This window comes from Bubalus kerabau, chromosome 1, assembly GCF_029407905.1.
Source record: "Bubalus kerabau isolate K-KA32 ecotype Philippines breed swamp buffalo chromosome 1, PCC_UOA_SB_1v2, whole genome shotgun sequence".
Lineage (NCBI taxonomy): Eukaryota > Metazoa > Chordata > Mammalia > Artiodactyla > Bovidae > Bubalus > Bubalus kerabau.
In genome coordinates, this window is record NC_073624.1 from 5,782,279 (window position 1) to 5,801,096 (window position 18,818).

The following is an 18,818-nucleotide window of genomic DNA, read 5'->3' on the forward strand; positions in this document are numbered from 1 at the left end:
CCCTGATCACCTCCATCTCCGAGCACAGGAGCCCTTCCTGCTCTGAGCGCCCTTGCACTGGTTCCTTCTGAGCAGGCCCAGGCCAACCACCCCTGAGTCCTTCCTGCCCCAAAAGATGGCTGGGTCTAGGCGGATGTCAGGGAGGGCGTGCACCAGGTATGCATGAATGAATGATGGAACGAACTGACAGGGGCTCTACCTGGCAGACAGGCAGGTGGGAAGAACTTAGCATGAACCCTCTCCTCCCCGCATCCTCCTGACAGGATCCTCCCCAGAGCCCCTGGAAGTCCTGAAGCCCTGAGACCCCCTACCAGGACCAGAAACAGAACTCTCACCATCTGCTGAGCTTCCCATTCTCCCTCCCACTGCCACAACCTGCCCGGGGGAACTGCGTGCCCATTTCACAGAGGGGGCCTCAGAGGCGATGCTCACATCTTTGGCTTCTCCCGACTCCCCTCCCTCAGGGGACCATCCCTGCCTCCCCAGGCAGCCTGTTCCCCAGGTGAGGGCCTGGGCGGCTGCCCTGCAGATGGAAGGGTAGAGCCTCTCACAGTGCCCACTCCCGCAGGAAGGTGGGCTTCCACTTCCGCCTCTCCTTCTATGGGAGGAAGGCTGCAGGGACCGGCAGGGACCTTTCACCGCAGAGGCCGCCCCTGAGCTCAGACAAGCCTGACAAGACAAGACAAGCTCAAGCAAGACGGGTGGAACAGGTCCACTCCAGGCCCACCATGCATCCTGATCCCTGTCTACCCTTCCTGCCCCAGCACCCTGTCCCCCAAAGGCCCGGTTTTCTGGGGCCACTTCCGGGGAGCCGGCCACGGCCCCTGCCTCTCAGGTGAGGATGACACCTGTCACTGGTCCACGTGTATCCCGGGACCCTCTCGGCACCCCAGCGAGCCTGTGCTCCATCTGCAGCAAGGGGAAACTGAGGCTCAGAGGGGGTGACGTGCCCAGGTCTCCTGAGCCAGTTCCAGCTGACTCCTCAATCCACAGGTTTCCCGGTCTCCTGGGGAGGTCCCGGCTCTGAGGGAGACAGGCATGCCTGGCTCCTTCTCTGCATCTCCCAGGCTGGCGAGTTGAGGGGGCCTGGGGGAGACACTGCCACCCACCCTGCGGCGGGGCCAGCGGGAGTGGGCCTGTCAGTCACACTCCGCGCCTGACGCCCATTTACAGCAAGTCAGCAGCGAGGTGAGTGAACCCAAAATGGGGTCCTTTGTCATTGCTAATTAATTTTCCCCACCCTTCCACACTCAGAGTCATTCATCTCCTGTCTGGCTGGGACTCTGCGGCGGGAAGAAGGCAGACGACGCGTTCAAACATTAATCTCATGTAGAAGAGTGTGCGTGTGTGTGTGTGTTGAGGGGCCCTTCTATAAAGAAAACAGTGTGAAATCAGGAAAGATAAGGACAGTCAAGGCAGAGCAGAAGGGAGTCCCGTGTGTGAGAGAAGAGAGTATCTGTGTGCAGGACTGCATGTGTGAGAAGACGGAATGCACGTGTGCGAGAGAAAGCGTATGGGAGAGGGAGAGAGTGTGTGCATGTGAGTGTCTTTACTGCACGTGTGGTGTGGGGGCCTCTGTGTGTTTGTGTATGGGTACATACATGTGTGCACATGAGTGAGAGAAAGCATATGGGAGACAGACAATGGGTACACGTGTGTGTCTGTACTGCATGTGTGGTGTGAGGGCCCTGTGTGTGTACAGAGGTGTGTGTGCATGTGTGGTGTGGGGGCCCTGTGTGTGTGTGTACGGCTGTGTATGTGTGTACATGTGTGTGTGCGTGTGTATTGCACGTGTGGTGTGAGGGCTCTGTGTGTGTACAGCTGTGTGTGTGCGCATATGTGCATGGTGGTGTGGGGGCTCTGTGTGTGCGCATGTACGTGTGTATGTGTGTGTGGTGTGCATGTGTGTGCATGTGCAGTGTGGGGGCTCTGTGTGTGTGTGTTAGTGTGTGCATGTGTGTGCATGCACCCAGAGGCAGCACAGCATGGGGCCAGAAGGTGAGGAATTTCTTCCTCCAGCCAAACTTGTCGATCAGGACCTCCCTGGTGGCTCAGTGGCAAAGACTCTGCCTGTCAATGCAGGAGACACAGGTTTAATCCCTGAGTCAGGAAGACCCCACATGCCCCGGAGCAAGCAAGCCCCTGCATCACAGCTACCGAGCCTGTGCTCTAGAGCTCACAAGCCACATGCCACAACCACTGATCCGTGCACCCCAGAGCCCGTGCACCCTGCTCTCTGCAACCAGAGGAAAGCCCACGCAGCAACAAAGACCCAGCACAGCCAAATAAATAAAAATTATTCTAAAAAAACTCATCAACCGCCAGTGGTATATATGACAAGTGTAAGATCTGGCGGAGGAAGGAGAGGGAACTGATCACTGGTGGAGGACACTGCTCGTCCCTGGGGGACCCTCCCAAGTCCATCACGTTGCCATCACAGGACTGACCAAGGGGGCACTCGGGGCACCACAGCTCAGGTGGGGCTTGTGGTCAGCCTGAGAGGCAGGCTTCCCAGCTTCCCTTGAACAGACATGGGCTGTCCCAAACTTGATTTGGGCTCCAGGCAGGGGAGAGAGGGGTGAACCAAGATTCTGCGATGCTCCAACCAGCAGCTCCGGGGGCCTCACTCGGGGCACCAGGCAGGGCCCTGGGACAGGGCTCTGAAGCACCACTGACGGGACCAGGACCCTGGGACCCCGAAGGCCAGCCCCGGCTGGTTCAGCAGCCCAACAGGGGCTGCGGGAAGGATGTGCCAGGGGACAGGCTGGGAAACCACAGCTGATGAAGCAGGTCAAGGCTGGTGACCCCCGGAGCCACCCAAGTCCAGTTCCTGCCTATGGCTGAGATCCTGGACCTGTCACTTGACTCCCCCATGCCTCGCCTCACCCTCCCCCCCAAAACAGGGATAAGAACAGTCCTGCCTTGTCCTGTGGGCAGTGCCTGGCAGAGTGAGGGGGCTGTGGAGCAGCTCTTGGGAAGTCTGCGGAATGAGGGTTGCAGGTACCGAAGGGGACTAAGAGCCTTGGCCTCTCTTGTCTCAACAGACCAAGCCCACGGCCCATGCTGAAACCATCTAGAAATGCAGGGTGGAGTGTAACAAGCATGGCTTAAATGCCCCAGGATCTCCAGCCTCTGAAGCCAGGAATGTGGGTCTTCATGGCCGTGCTGTGACCGCAAAGCTGGCCCTGAGAAGGCTTCTGGGAAAAGCAGATGCCCCCACCAGGGAGAGGATGCTTTCCCTGGACCCCTGACCCAGGCTTCCGCAGGTGGTGAACCTGCAGGCCGCCAAAACTCTAGGCCAGGAAAGGACTGGAAAGCAGTCCCTGGCTGTGTGCACCCACAGGCTGTGGCAGACATCCTCTCTGTGGGGTACCCCCAAGTCAGGCTTCCCAGGACCCCCTGATAGAGCCTTGCAGAACATAAGCGTGCTCATTCGCTCAGTTGCCCAGTCATGTCCGACTCTTTGTGACCCCATGGACTGTAGCCCAACCAGGCTCCTCTGTCCATGGGATTCTCCCGGCAAGAATACTGGAGTGGGTTGCCATGCCCTCCTCCAGGGTATCTTCCCAACCCAAGGATTGAACCCACATCTTCTGCATTGCAGGTGGATTCTTAACAGCTGAGCCACCTGGGAAGCCAGAACAAGAACAGGCAACCTCAAATTACAACACCCCAAACAGCTTGGAGAATTACTGCAAAGCCTGAAAAATCAGTATTTTTTTTAAGATTTAAAAGATTTTCTTAATAGCAAAAGAGCAAAGGGTTGTAGGTGGTTGGTATTTTTTTTAAGATTTAAAAGATTTTTTCAATAGCAAAAGAGCAAAGGGTTGTAGGTGGTTGGAGTCGAGTCCCAGACCCAGCCACTCCTCACTCCGAGCCAGGAGGACCAAGGGTCAGGAGCCCAGCAAGGGGTGCAGCAGCCCACACTGGCCTCACTGCGGTCGCCCACTGGCCTCTGGCCCACAGGGGCAGTTCGGGCTGCCTCAGGTCCCCGCCCCACCCAGGATCCTGCCCCACTGACCCAGCCTTCCCAGGACTTTGGCCACATGCTGGTAAGAGGTGCTGAGAAGCAAGGGAAAAGTTAGGAGCTCATAATTTCATCCTCTATTCTTTTTTCTCTAAAAGATGTATTTCATCAAGTCTTTTAGAAAGCATTTTATTTTAGCGACTTCTCTGTCCTCAGTTCTGGGCAGGCCCAGCGGGACTCTCAGTTACTGTGGGACCTTCAGCCAGTCACTTCACCTCGTGGGCCTCAGTCTTCTCAGCTATATAATGGGGACAAGGGTCAGACCTCCTCCTGGTGGTGAAGGTTTGAGCTTCTGGAGCAGCTACAAGTATAGAGCCTCTGGTCAACTCAGTGGTATGAACAGTAACTATGTTATTGTCTCATCAGCACCTTCGGGGCACAGGTTTTACATTCCCTGGCAGCTGAGTTCCTGTCTGCCCACCCCACCCTGTACCGGGCCTGCTCCGTGCACACAGAGAAGCAGGAGCTCAGTCTGGAGTCCACCACCACCTCGCCCAGGGCCACACAGGCTGTAGGTAGACAAGCTCCCCCAGCCCCCGTTCTGGGCAGTCGAGGCCGTAACTGGAAAGATTTGGGGGAGGGGGGTGGGACTCCCGTGTGTGCCAAGCATCTTACGCCAAAGACCTGACTCCTAAGAACACCCCTGCACAAGGGGACTGCCCGCTGTCATTTCCCAGAAGCCAAGACCTAACCCGAGGTCACCGCTCATGCTGGCGGTTTGCAGAGCGCTGGACCCTCAGCCTCCAGCTGCCCCCAGGCCCTGCCCTGCCTGCAGGCGGCCAGGCCTCCAAGTCACCGAGCAGGATCCCAGCCCAGATGCCCAGCAGTGGCCCGGCCGCCACTTCTCAAAGTTTCCTGTCTCAGCTGGTTTAGATGCCTTCTTTCAAAATACCAGACGTAATTAGACCAGATGGACTAGCTGCGTGCCAACTTCACTCCCTCTCTCACTCCTTAAAAAAAAAAAAATCAAGGCCGTTTTCAGTTAAATGAGAACAAAAAATGCATCCAAAACCCATAAATGAATACGGTATGTATACGGAATTTTTTTTTTTCTAACACTTAGGATTTTGTAACAGCTGAGCTCTTCCTCTTCTTCTGCGCTTGGTTCCCGCTCCCTTCCTCTCAGCTGCTCTGGGCCAAGGCTCAGCGCCCAGTGCCCAGTCTGCATCTGAGGAGACCAGAGATGACTTCTAGAAAGTCACGGTGCCCTGGGAGGGTGGCCGCACAAGCCTGTGGCTCCCAGGGAGACCTTCATCCCTCCCATACTGGGCTGGACAGAGGATGTGGTGATATGACACCACCCCGCCCCCAGGAGACAGGTCCCTGCTTTCCTGAAGCTTCGACTATTCTGGTCAGGAAAAGAGACTTGAAAGAAATCGGTTGCCAGGGTAATTAAGACAGTGTGGTCCTGGAGCTAAGTGGACTGAAGGGGCAGGAGACAGCCCGGACACAGCTCCCCATGTGTCGGGTGAGAAGGGCAACATGGAGCAGCCGGGAAGAACAAATTCCATATGCGTGCCAGGCCACGCGGAAAATCCCCAAATGGGATCCCTACCTCACGTCATCAGTGCGATCACGGCCCGTGGAGCTAACACCTAAACAGAAAAGGCTAAACCGTGAAGATCTCAGATGATGTGGAAACACACTCATTACTTCAAGGGAGGGCTTTCTTAAATAGGACACAGAACGCACTAACCACAAAGAAAAACACAGACCTGTGACTGCTTAGGCTGCTTCCCAGGTGGCTCAGATGGTAAAGTGTCTGCCTGCAATGCAGGAGGCCCAGGTTTGATCCCTGGGTCGGGAAGATGCCCTGGGGAAGGAAATGGCCACCCACTCCAGTACTCTTGCCTGGAAAATTCTATGGACAGAGGAGCCTGGTAGGTTACAGTGCATGGGGTCGCAAAGAGCAGACATGACTGAGCGACTTCACTTTGCACCAAAATGAAGACCTTCTGGTCATGGCAACCCACTCCTGCATTCTTGCCTGGAGAATCCCATGGGCAGAGGAGCCTGGCAGGCCATGGTCCATGGGGTCGCAGAGAGTCGGACACGACTGAAGCAACTAAACACACACGGTCATCGGAAGGTGCCACTAGGAGAGGGAAGAGGCAGGTCGTAGGGGAGGAAACGCCACGAGACGTTACGCGTGATGACGGGCTTGCCTGCCGAATAAAGATTCTCTGTGAATAAATACAAAAAGGGCAGACAACCCAATTACTTTTTTAAACGGGCAGAAGACCTGAGCCCATCACAAAAGAAGAAAGCTAAGTGGCCAAGATTCTCAGCCTCACAGGTCATCAAGGGAACGCAAGTGAAGACCACATAGTGATACCAACCCAGCCGCCAGATGGGCACAACTTACAAGTCGCACAAAGTGCTTGCAGAGGGGCGAGACAAGTGACTGCTGCCTCTTGGCCTCCACTGAAGAGCTGTGCAGAGGCTCTCCTGACCACCCCATTCCTAGGTGTGTGTTGGGGGGCATCCTCATTCAAGAGTATATCTCTCTGTGCACCAAGATACATGTAGGATGTTCACAGTAATATTATTTATAATGGGCCTATTTGTAGAATGGATAAATAAGTCATGAAATATTCATATGGTGAAATCCTACACAGCAAGGAAAAAAGACCCAAGCACAGCTGCACATGATGGTCTGGAGGAATCTTAAAAATATAACATTGAGTCAAAAAAGCAGGCATGGTACAGCACATGAGCCCATTTTTACAACATTCAAAAAGCAAGCAGAACCCAGCTATCTCAGGATTAGGGTGGCCAGACGATCTCCCCATTAAATTTGAATTTCAGGCAAACAATATATAGTTTTTTTTTTAGTGTAAGCACATTTTGGTGGTTCAGATGGTAAAGAATCTGCCTGCAATGCAGGAGACCTGGGTTCGTTTCCTGGGTCAGGAAGATCCCCTGGAGAAGGGCATGGCTACCCACTCCAGTATCCTTGCCTGGGAAATCCCACAGACAGAGGAGCCAGGTGGGCTACAGTCCACGGAGTCTCAAAGAGTCAGACATGACTGAGCAAAAACACTTCCATTTTTGACATTTAAAATATTGCAGAGGGCATACTCAGATTAAAAAATTATTGTCTCTCTGCCTCTGACCATCCTGGAAAGCGGGGTTGCTAATGGTGCCCTGTCGTGGGGGGAAGAGCCAGGCTGGATCCATTCTTGGGCCCCCTCCCCCGCAGGGGGCCAGGCACCCGATGGCCACTGTGGGCCTCCAAGTGTGTGTCGGACAAGAAGTGGAACCGCTCAAGTCTGACTCATTGGTCTCCCAAGCAGAGCATCTCCGGGTGGTCGTCCTTAAAGGAAAGGCCAGTCATGATAACTGTGGGTTTTCTGTCTGCTTCCTCCTCCCGGCTGACTTCGGTGAGTTCTCAATATCAAGGCCAGCCTGGTCCCACTCCTGACCTCCCAAGTCCAGCACCAAAAGGACCTCCCCGAGAGCTGGCTGGTGCATCCCTCCACCTACAGGGAATCATCAGCCTCAGGCAGAGAAATGGTGGCCCTCTAGGAAGGGGAGAGGTTGGGAGGACACCAGGCCCAACCACAGTGTATCTCTGCTTGCATGCCCCTTGTAGCAGGCAGCTCACCACTCAGCAAAGCCACACTGCCTCTCCTCTGGGCTCCCACCTGTGGGATAGATTTCCCACACTGATGAGAACCTGCCTCTTGTCCCTGATCTGCCTCCTCGGACAACACAGATTAGGTCTGCCCCTCAGCCCCGGGCAGCTTTGCCCACACACCCCAGATACCATCGGTATTAGGCTACTCAGGGCTACCAGTTTATTTGATCCCTGATCCCTGCCTGCTGGCATTATGATGCTGCTAAAGTCGCCTGTCTTCCACATGGTAGTCAATATGTTAAGGGCACAGGAAAAAGAAAAGGAAAACCCGAAACATCTGAATTTAATAATAATCACCGTCAGCTTTGCTGTCTGCCCCCTCCAAGCGGCCCTGTGCCCAGGTGGCTGGCACCAGGGGCGAGCTTACCCTGCCTCTCCCTCGACAGATAGTTGGGGGAGGGGGCGGCGCACAGACCCCCTGCCCTCGAATCAGGCAGAGTCAGCAGCCAGGCCACGAGGCTCTCTGGCCAGGAACCCCCTCTGAGGACTGCTCACTGCCCCCCACTATGCGCTTCACCCGGGGCAGCACAGAGAAGATGCTATGGCCCCCTCGCTCAGAAGGGAGACAGAGACTCAGAGAGACGCGACATGCTGAGGTCAGACGAGGAGAGTCGGGACAGTGGGGATGGCCCTGTGTGTCTGGGCCCACGGTACAAGCATGACTGAGCACCAGCCCGGCACACACGAGCACACAAGTGTCCCTTCCAGGCCTTGGATGTAACGTGCCAGGTCCCCAGGGGCTCAGGACACTGGCTACAGGCAGAAAGAGTACCGGGAGCCCAGGGGGAGGCCACCACCCGCCACGGCAGCCGCCAGCCCACCCAACAGCCCAGCCTCTGGCGTCTGCTCTCTCCCTGAGACCCTGGAAGCCACACTCCACCCCAGTGTGCCCACAGCCCTCTGTCTGGCCCTCGTCAGGGCTGTTCCCTCTGCCTGCCACACCCTTCCCGGGCCCCCAGAGCTGCCTGTATCTATAGCTCTCCCGTGGGGAGCCTTCCCCAACCCCAGCTCCTAGAACTCCTCGTGACTTTTGTTGAATCAAGGAGTTGGTGGTTGACATGCCTCCCACGAGCATGAAAAGCCCGTGACTGCAGGAGCTGTGTGTGTCTGGCTCATGGCACACCCCCAGGGCAAACACCTGATCAATGAATGAACTGATCATGAGAACGTCACTCTGATCCCCAGATCTCAGTGTTCGCACGGGCCAACAAGGCAGGTGTGAGGTGCGTCCTGAGGCTGTTCAGAGAACCCAGGAACACACGAAGAGCACGTTGTTCCATGCCTGGTGCACAGTAGGTCTTCATAAAGGGGCCTCCAACATGGAGCAGACCGAGAGTCAGGAGAACCACCCACAGGGGGCCTGGGCAAGCTGCATCCTCACCTGGGCCTCTACCTGCCCTTGCATTAAATGAAGTGATTGCAAGCCTGGCCCTCCCCTGGGGGCTGCTGAAGTACTAGCAGGAACACAGCTCCCTCTGTCCTGGTCTCCACTGCAGCAGTAATAAACACAACCAACCTTCAAGGCCTCACTCTGGGCATAGCCTCCATCTGGACGGGTCCGCACAGACCTCACAGGCTCCCTATAAGCGAGTTAGGATTATTTTCCTAGACAGATGGACCAGAGAGGCTAAGGTACTTGCCCAGAGTCACACAGCGGAGAAGTGGTGATAAGCCGCAGTTTGAACAGCCCTTCCCTCACCACTCCACTGCCCAACCAAGACTGTAGCTGAGATGCCAGTGGGCATGGTGGCAGGGGCCCGCCTTCCCAGGCACGCAAGTCCCAGGTGGGTAAGGCGGCAGCGGGAAGTCAGGATTAACTCCACGATGCCGGAAAGCAGATGCAAGCAACTGGTTCACGCAAAGAAACTCAGGGAGACTTCCCCAGCACAGGAGCCCACATCTCGCCTGCTCCCAGCCCCATACAGGGCCCAAGGGAACCTGGGGTTGCTGCATGGAATGCCAGCTCTTGGCCTGCATCTTGGAATGCAGATGAGATGCCCTTTAGCCCTCTGTCTGCATCAAGGGCTATGAACCAACAGCAGCCCAAGAAGAGTCTGACAGGGCCCAGCACGTAACAGTGACTCCTTCCCACCTCCTCCGCCCACAGAAACACCAATTCAGTTCCGTTCAGTTGCTCAGTTGTGTCTGACTCTCTGTGACCCTGTGGACTGCAGCACGCCAGGCCTCCCTGTCCATCACCAACTCCCAGAGTTACTCAAACTCATGTCCATTGAGTTGGTGATGCCATTACAGAAACACCATGCCTCCTTCAAATACCCCCTCCCACAGGGAGCCCTCCTGGATCTCCCCAAGCCCCACGCGAGGTCCCTTCTCTGTCCTGCAGCCCCTCCCACTCCTGCAGCCTGGGGCTGGGCCCGCCAAGGCATGGGGTGGAGGTGTGCACCCAGCTAGGAAGAAAGGTAAGGGTCAAGGAAAAGATGCTCACCCCTTTCAGGCTCCGGGGGACCTGCAACTTAAGGTCCACAACTGCTGGTTCTGGGGTCACAAAAGGCAAAGCAGAGACCAGAGGAAGCTGGAGCATGCTGCAGCTGGACCCCAGCAAGGCCGACAGCAGCCTCATCCAGGCCTCAGCAGCTCTAGCACGTGGCCTCGAGCTGGCAGAGGGGCCACAGGGCTGGCCTGGCAGCCTGGCCAGGAGCCTGGGGAGCTGGCTGTCAAAGGGGTTCTTTGGAGCCCAGCTGTGGGGCTGCATTGAGCTGCTCTGGGTGGGACAGGAAGGACGCTGAGTGACGCCTGCTGCCCCCTGGCCCTGCCGTGCTCCATCCCACACTCAGGGCTCTAGGGAGGGGGCAGGAGGGGAAGGGGGTGCGGCTCCACACAGCAAAGAACAAGAATGGTGTCTCTGTTCATGGAAAGCTTGGTGCAGCCACTCGGCTCAGCTGAACCCTCCTGACAGCTTTACAACCACTCTCCGTGGAAGGTGCCCGTTATTCCCATTTTGCAGAGGCAAGAAGAGGTTAAGCGACTCGCCCAGGGTCACACAGCCCGTAGGAAGTGAGGCCAAGAGTTGAGCCCAGGCAGTTTGGTCCCAAAGCCATGCTGTTAACTTCTACGGAATACAAGTTAAAAAAAAAAAAAATGTTGTATGTTTGTGTATGGGTATGTGAGTGTGCAGGGGAGACAGGCTGTGGGAGACCACTGGGCAAAGAGATCCAGCCCAGAGTCCCCGGTCTGACACCTGACCCTCCGGACCCTTGACCCTCATCTCCCCGCCTCCCCACCTGCACCTCACACTCCGGTCCTCCCATCACCTCCAGGCCTCCATTCACCCCAGTTCCTCCTCCGACAACCACCTCCTTCTGCTTTTTAACCTAAACACACCTCCCCTTCTGGGCTGAGCTCTCATGGCCTGACTCGGCCACCTCCTCTCCCAGCCTTGGCCCCGAGCTCATCACACCTGAGTGCCATACCAGACCTTGTCTGGGATCCCACAGGCTCCCAGGAGGGTTTGTGGAGACCCTGTACATCATGAGGACTGGGGAGGTGACCGCAGGCACCTCTAGGGGCTCAAGGACAGCCCGGCATCTCACCCCTGCCCCTTGAGGGAGCCTTGGCAGGGTGGGACCATGTTCTAAACCCACCCGCAGCATCCAGGCAGCAGGGGTCACCTGCCGCATCAGTGGGGGCAGCCCAGGCTTCCTGGCTACTCTCAGTTGGCAGCTGCTCTCCCTGAAGTCTCTGCACCTGGACAGACCCCGTGTCCCCTGGATCGCCCATCAGCTCCCTAAGTGTGCTGCTCTGGCTGATGGCACAGCCTCAGGCCTTGTCACCCTCCATGCCTGGGAATGCCCCTCTCCTCCCATGTGGCTCTGGTCACACCATCCCCTCCAGGGACCCTTCCATGATCAAGCCACTCTTTCAAGCCCCTGAGGTCTCTCCTTCCTGTGTATCCTCCTCCCCCTGCCAGTACTTGGCGTCTTGTGGCCACTGCCAGCTGGGCCTCTAAGCGCCAGTCAGTCTGTCCACCTGTAGAATAGGGACAATAAAGGAGTCCTCACAGGGGTCAAGTATTAGAGACAGTTCTTATGAAGACTTAAGCCCAGGGCCCAGCTGACTGTAATCGCCCAGGGATGATTTGTTGTCATCATCATCATTATTGTAATCTTAACACCATCATCATCACCACCATCACCTTCACCATAAACATCACCTTCACCATCACCCCCACTGCCATTATCACCACCATCATCACCATCACCACCAGCACCAGCACCAGCACCATCGCCATCACCATCATCACCATAACCATCACCATCACCACCATCACCTTCACCATCACCACCACCACCACCATCACCTTCACCACCATCATCACCACCACCATCACCATCACCTCCATCATCACCACCACCACACCATCACCATCACCTTCACCAGCACCACCACCATCACCTTCACCAGGACCATCACCATTACCTTCACCAGAACCAGCACCATCACCACCACCATCACCTTCACCATCACCATCACTGGGACCATCACCATCACCTTCACCATCACCACCACCATCATCACCACCATCACCATCACCTTCACCGGGACCATCACCACCACCTTCACCAGCACCATCACCATCACCACCACCACCATCACCTTCACCAGCACCATCACCATCACCACCACCATCACCTTCACCATCACCGTCACTGGGACCATCACCATCACCTTCTCCATCACCACCACCATCATCACCACCATCACCATCACCTTCACCGGGACCATCACCACCACCTTCACCAGCACCATCATCATCACCACCACCACTACCACCACCACCACCTTCACCAGCACCAGCACCATCACCACCACCATCACCTTCACCATCACCGTCACTGGGACCATCACCATCACCTTCACCATCACCACCACCATCATCACCACCATCACCATCACCTTCACCGGGACCATCACCACCACCTTCACCTTCACCATCACCATCACTGGGACCATCACCATCACCTTCACCATCACCATCACCACCACCACCATCACCACCACCATCATCACCACCATCATGTTCACCATCACCACCACCTCCAACATCACCACCACCACCACCACCATCACCTTCACCAGCACCATCACCATCATTACCACCATCACCATCACCACCACCACCACCACCACCACCTCCATCATCACCACCACCATCATCACCACCATCATGTTCACCATCACCACCACCTCCAACATCACCACCACCACCACCACCATCACCTTCACCAGCACCATCACCATCATTACCACCATCACCATCACCACCACCACCACCACCTCCATCATCACCACCACCATCACCACCACATCCATTATCACCACCACCACCACCATCACCTTCACCATCATCAGCACCAGCACCATCATCAACACCATCGCCACCACCATCATCACCTTCACCAGCACCATCATCACCATCACCACCACCACCATCATCACCACCATCACGTTCACCATCACCACCACCTCCAACATCACCATGACCTTCACTAGCACCAGCACCATCACCACCACCTTCATTATCACCACCACCACCACCATCATCACCATCACCACCACCTTCACTATCACTACCACCACCATCATCTTCGCCACCACCACCGCCATCACCACCATCACCATCACCTTCACCAGCACCATCACCATCACCACCATCACCACCACCACCATCACCATCACCTTCACCAGCACCAGCACCATCACCACCACCACCACCATCACCACCATCACCACCACCACCATCACCATCACCTTCACTAGCACCAGCACCATCACCACCACCTCCATTATCACCACCACCACCATCATCACCATCACCACCACCTTCACCAGCACCATCACCAGCACCAGCAGCATCATCACCACCATCGCCATCACCATCATCACCTTCACCACCACCTTCACTATCACTACCACCACCATCATCTTCAGCACCACCATCGCCATCACCACCATCACCACCACCTTCACCAGCACCATCACCACCACCAGCACCATCACCACCACCTTCACCAGCACCATCACCACCACCATCATCATTACCTTCACCACCACCACCATCACCATCATCACCATCATCATTACCTTCACCATCACCATCACCACCACCATCACCATCACTCAAGTTACTATGGACACACTGACCATCACAGAGACCAGTCATGACCTGTTCTCACCCTGATGCCCACTCAGCCAGGTGAGCCTAAGGATAAGGCCTGATTGCTCTGTGTCTCCAACAGGGAACAAAGTCTTGATGCATGCTGGTGATTTAAACAACTGCTATCCCCAGGACAGTAAACCAGGCCTTTGGTCCTCCATGGAAATTCTGACTGCCTCATCTCAGTCTGGCTAATCAGTCATCACCTCCACCCAAGCATCTTCCATGTGTCAGAGGGACAGACAATAGGGAGATTCCTGGTGTATAGGATGATGGTTAAAAGCAGGGATTCTGGAACCACCTGCCCGGGTTTAATCTCAGCTCTGCCCATTCCTAGCTGTGTGACCTTCAGCAAGACCCTCACCCTCTCTGTGCCCCAGTTTCCTCACCTGGAAAATGAGGATAATAATAGTTCCTGTCTAAATGTGAGCCAGTATAGCATATCTAATTATCTGTCAGATATGGGGAAACCAAGGCTTAGAGAGTGGCAGTGACCTGCCCAGGGTCACGTGGCATGAGGGGACAGCTGGCCCCAAGTCTCTCCATGGTTTCTCCCAGCCCCACCTCCCTCTGAGCCCTCAGCCTCAGCTCCACCATCCCCCCTACCCTCGCATAGCTTCACCATTGCCAGCAGTCAGGATGGCATCCTCACACTCACCACGGGGAGCCGTAGATCCGGAAGCCCCGCACGGTGACCTCCGAGTCCTGCAGGTAGATGCAGTTGGTCAGCAGCGACTGCACATTCTCGTAGTTCTCGGGCTTCAGCTTCGACACGGACGGGAAGTAGTAGAAGTCCTGCTTGATGAGGTCGGCCATGAACTCCTGGTCGAAGGTCAGCTCGTGGTTGCCAGCGATCACGATCTTGTACTCATAGGGCAGGCTGCCTGCAGAGCCGACACAGACACACACACAGACACACACACACACACACACACACAGACACACACACAGGGGGCACTGCTGTTGGCTTCCAGAGGCCACAGGGCAGTTGGGGGAAGGGGGGCAGGCAAGAGCCCCTGGGAGCCCTGTCAGAGGTGACCCTCCCTCCAGACAGGTGCCCTCTGATCACCAACCCTGAGGTCTCCCTGCCCCCATTTCTGCTGGGCGGCCGACTGAAGCTCCCCCAGACCAGCGGGAGGGGGCTGGGCAGCTTCCTGCTGGGCCTCTGAGCTGCAGGGGCCCCGCCTCATTCTCAGGACTTTTCTGTCTCCGGTTCTTCTGTCCGGGCCAATTCCGCCCGGGAAGGAGACCCTGCTCCCAGGTCCCCACCTCCCCGTCTCAGGCCCCTTCACCGGGGGGCTACACAGTGAGTGGTTCTCCTGACACTTGGTCTGTTCATCACTGCCTCACAGTCACCCCTCTCCCCCTCAAAAAAAAGACATCTCATTTTTTGGGCCAAACTGCACAGCATGTGGAATCTTAGTTCTCAGACCAGGGATTGAACCAGAAGGCAGAGTCTTAACCACTGGACTGCTAGGAAGTCCCCAGACTTCTTTACAGGTTGGAGAAAAATAGCATTCTCTCTTCTCTGGTATTTGTCAACTCAGGGAGGTTGTCCAGTGACAGGCATGGGGGCTCTAAAGGCTGACAGCTGGGGCTCAGACACTAATGAGCCATGTGACTTAACCTCCTCTGTTAAACGGACCTCTGTTTCCCCACCCGTGACATGGGAAGAAAAATGTCTACCTCGCAAGACTGTTCTGGGATCAGGCAAGCCAATGAATGGAAACACAAAAAGGCTTTTGAGGTTCAAAACGGAGTTGTCTTCCCTGGGCCAAAGTTTGCAACTAGAAGCCCGCAGGCCAGCCCTGCCCACTGACATATTGTTTGGCGAAAAGAAAACTTTCTCGTCTTTTTAAAATTTCAATTTGTCACCAATGTTAAAAATTAGAGAAACTCTCAGTAAAATGTCATTCTTTCTGTTTTCTAGAAATCGATCCATTTTAAATCTCACAGTCTTGGCCCAGGCAAGTGCTAGGTGCCTATGCCTCCTTCAGGCAAGAAGCAGAGGTCAGTTTGGCGCGGTCCCAACCTGTCTCTACCACTGACACCCAGGCCCGCTGCACTCATTTTAAGGCACTGGGGTTTATGGCCCGGCCACAGTCCCTGGAGACAAGAAGGGGACAGACCTGGCCCCTGCCCCTTGGCTGCCAACAAGACCACGCGCTGATCTCCGCAAGGCCCCTCTGCCTCCTGCCTCACCCACCTTCCTATGTGTCATCCCGGCATGGCCCAGGGGTGCTGAGCAGTCTGCTTGTTCCCCTCGCAGGAGAGCTTCGGGGGCAGACAGGAGATATGTGGGCTTCACCCACCTCCAGCCCAAGCAGGTCCCAGCAGAAATCGGGAAATCAAAGGCCCCACCAGGACCCCAGGTGACACGGTGCAGAGACACCTCCCCCCAACCTCCAGTGATGCTCGGGCTGCGGTGGGGAGGGGAGAGGGCCTGAGGGCATCACAGAGAGAAACCCGCCACTTCCTGGACCTTGCTGTCAGGCCAGCCACCCTTGGAAACAGGCTGGGTGCTCCCGAGGCAGGTTCAGTGACCTCTGGTCTCGTAACTGGGGAGCCGGGTTCCCACAGGGGCCTGAGGTCCCACAGCAGATGAGTGGAGCAAGTGATGCTAGGCGCTGGTCCAGCTGACCCCACACCTCCGGGTCAGCAGCTCGGAGTCTTTCCAGGCCGCCAGGCCAGCTCCTCGCTGCGCGGGAGTCACAGCTGGAGCAGCGGCCAGCACAACTGCCTTCCAGCGCTGCTTCTCCGCGTCTCTACTTCACATCACCCATCCATCCCACCCCAAGTGCCTCCCCGACTAATGTATTTATGTCATGTCTCAGACTGGGGGTGTTGCTTAAGCAAATTAGCAAATAACTCCAACCGTACAGTTTCATTTATTTCCGCAGCTCCCGACTGCCAGGGACTGGGAAGTGGGCAGGAGATGGTCGGCTCTCTCCGGCTCCTCCCACCTCGGATCAGAGGAGGTGACTGAGGCTTCTTCCCTCCCAGGGGAGAACGAGCTCCTGTACACAAAGCCAGGCAGGGGAAGGAGCCCCAACAAGCCATCATGACACCCTCAAATACTGTCTGGTCTCTCCAAAACATGGGTGCCGTGCAGCCTGGAGGCAGGGGGCTCGTCCGTGTGTGAACACAGAGACCTCCCAGCCCCACATCCTCCTGAGCTGGAGGTCCAGCCCCAAGCACATCTGTCTGAATGTAGCAACTCACCAGCTATTTAACCTTCAAAGACACTTAAGCTACTATCCCCATTTTACAACTGGGAAAACAGAGGCTCAGAAAGGTTACACAAATCCATAATAAAGTGATGCACAAGCACAGAGGGTACTGGACATTTAGTCTTTGTAGCTCGGCCTCATCGAACTCACCCTGAATCAGCACCATCATGCTACACTGCTTCTCAGGGGGAGACCGATCACTGGGTGGATGAGGGATGATGGGTGGGTGAGTGAGCCAATGGGTGGACAAAGATGAAAGGATTATGGACAGATGGAGGCATTTATAAATCAATCCACCCATCTTGAGATAGCTCTGCCTCCTTTATACCAACTGATCTCTCTCTAGCTGGATCCCTCCCTTTCCTCCAAATTTTTCCTCCAACTGTCCTGGTGTGGCTTATTTTCCAGGCACACAGAACAGCAGTCACACCAGCCAGCCTCTAGGAGGACACACAGGGTGAGGTGGGGACTCGATAGACAGGACATTCGGGGAGAGTGGCATGGGGACCTGTGGGTCTGCTCAGCTCCTGGGCCAGGTGAGCCTCACTGGGTGGGCCAGGGGGTGCAGCCTCAAGTCTGGGAGAAGCAGCAAGTTCTCACGGAAACCTCCCGGCTTTTCAGAACTGGTGAGCATTGTTATGCATTTGTATTCTGCGTGGTAACATTCAGCCCATCTTTCCAAAATGCTTCCTTTCTTCTCAGCCAGCTCACTTGAGATCTTGGCATTTGCAGGCCATGGCTTTGTGGGTGGTGAAAAAGACCCATCAGGTATTCATCAGCAGAGCACTGGAAGATGACCATATCGTTTTAACTTTTCACTGGCCATCTATGTCCAAATAGACACGCACCCACACGTGGCGTGCACACAGCAGCGAGTGTGCATGGGGTTCAAGGCAGAGAGGGATGCAAACAAAATCCACTACTTGCGCTTCCAAGATTAATCTTCCTCCAAAAGGTTACAATTCTTTCTCGCTAACACTTCCCCATCTCATTTAACAGAAAATGCTGCCTTCCAACTGCATAATCTGTTAAATTCAACAAGATACATGCAAGCTTCTCCATAATCTACGTTGTTCCCGGAGCAGCGTATGGAGCCCGGTGGAGTTTTAGTGTGTCTGAATGCAGCGGCAATCAGACAAATACCCCCTTACAGCTCCCCCGCCCATGCATACCCGGCTCACAGAAAACAGCAGAGGGGACTGGAATAAAGAGACAGCGTTAACGATCTCTGATTGCATTTTTAGTGCGTCTTTGACAGTTCTGTGTTTAAACACTTGCCGATGTCTGGGAGAGTCACGTGAGCAGACTTTTGGGGATGGCACGCAGTCTAGAGTAACTCTGGAATGCAGAGCCAGCCTCGAGCCATCATGGGGGCTGCACGTGGCTTGGGTACCCGCATGCCACTGCCGTGCACGCGTGGAGGACGGGGCTGGCGATGCAGGAAGGGAATTCTGAGTGCAGCACGAGCAGGCAGGGGAGGCTGAAGATGGGAGCCTGGGACAAGGGCAGGGCTGAGCGATGCAGCACATTGCAGAGGCTGTGCTCCCCACATACGCTGGTTTGTGCTGCCCTGTGCCGGGCACTGTGATCAGCAATTCATACTCGATGCTTCTAGGTACCCTTAGAAAGCAAAGCTGGACCCCACCTCCGCCTCCTGGCTATCTGGCCTGGAGGGAAAACCATCACTTCTCTGAGCCCCAGCATCCTCACCCATAAAGGTGGAATGTTCAGGGCTCCTCACAGAGT

The 18,818-nt window shown here is 55.6% G+C and overlaps 1 protein-coding gene across 1 annotated transcript in view; it reads right to left on the reverse strand.

The window, feature by feature from the left end:
* Window positions 1-18,818, reverse strand: part of MPPED1 (metallophosphoesterase domain containing 1) — a 67,413-nt gene that overhangs the window by 14,688 nt on the left and 33,907 nt on the right. The window contains exon 3 of the mRNA XM_055566014.1: window positions 14,501-14,726. Within this exon, the coding sequence (XP_055421989.1) occupies window positions 14,501-14,726 (226 nt within the window). The remainder of the gene's footprint in view (window positions 1-14,500; window positions 14,727-18,818) is intronic.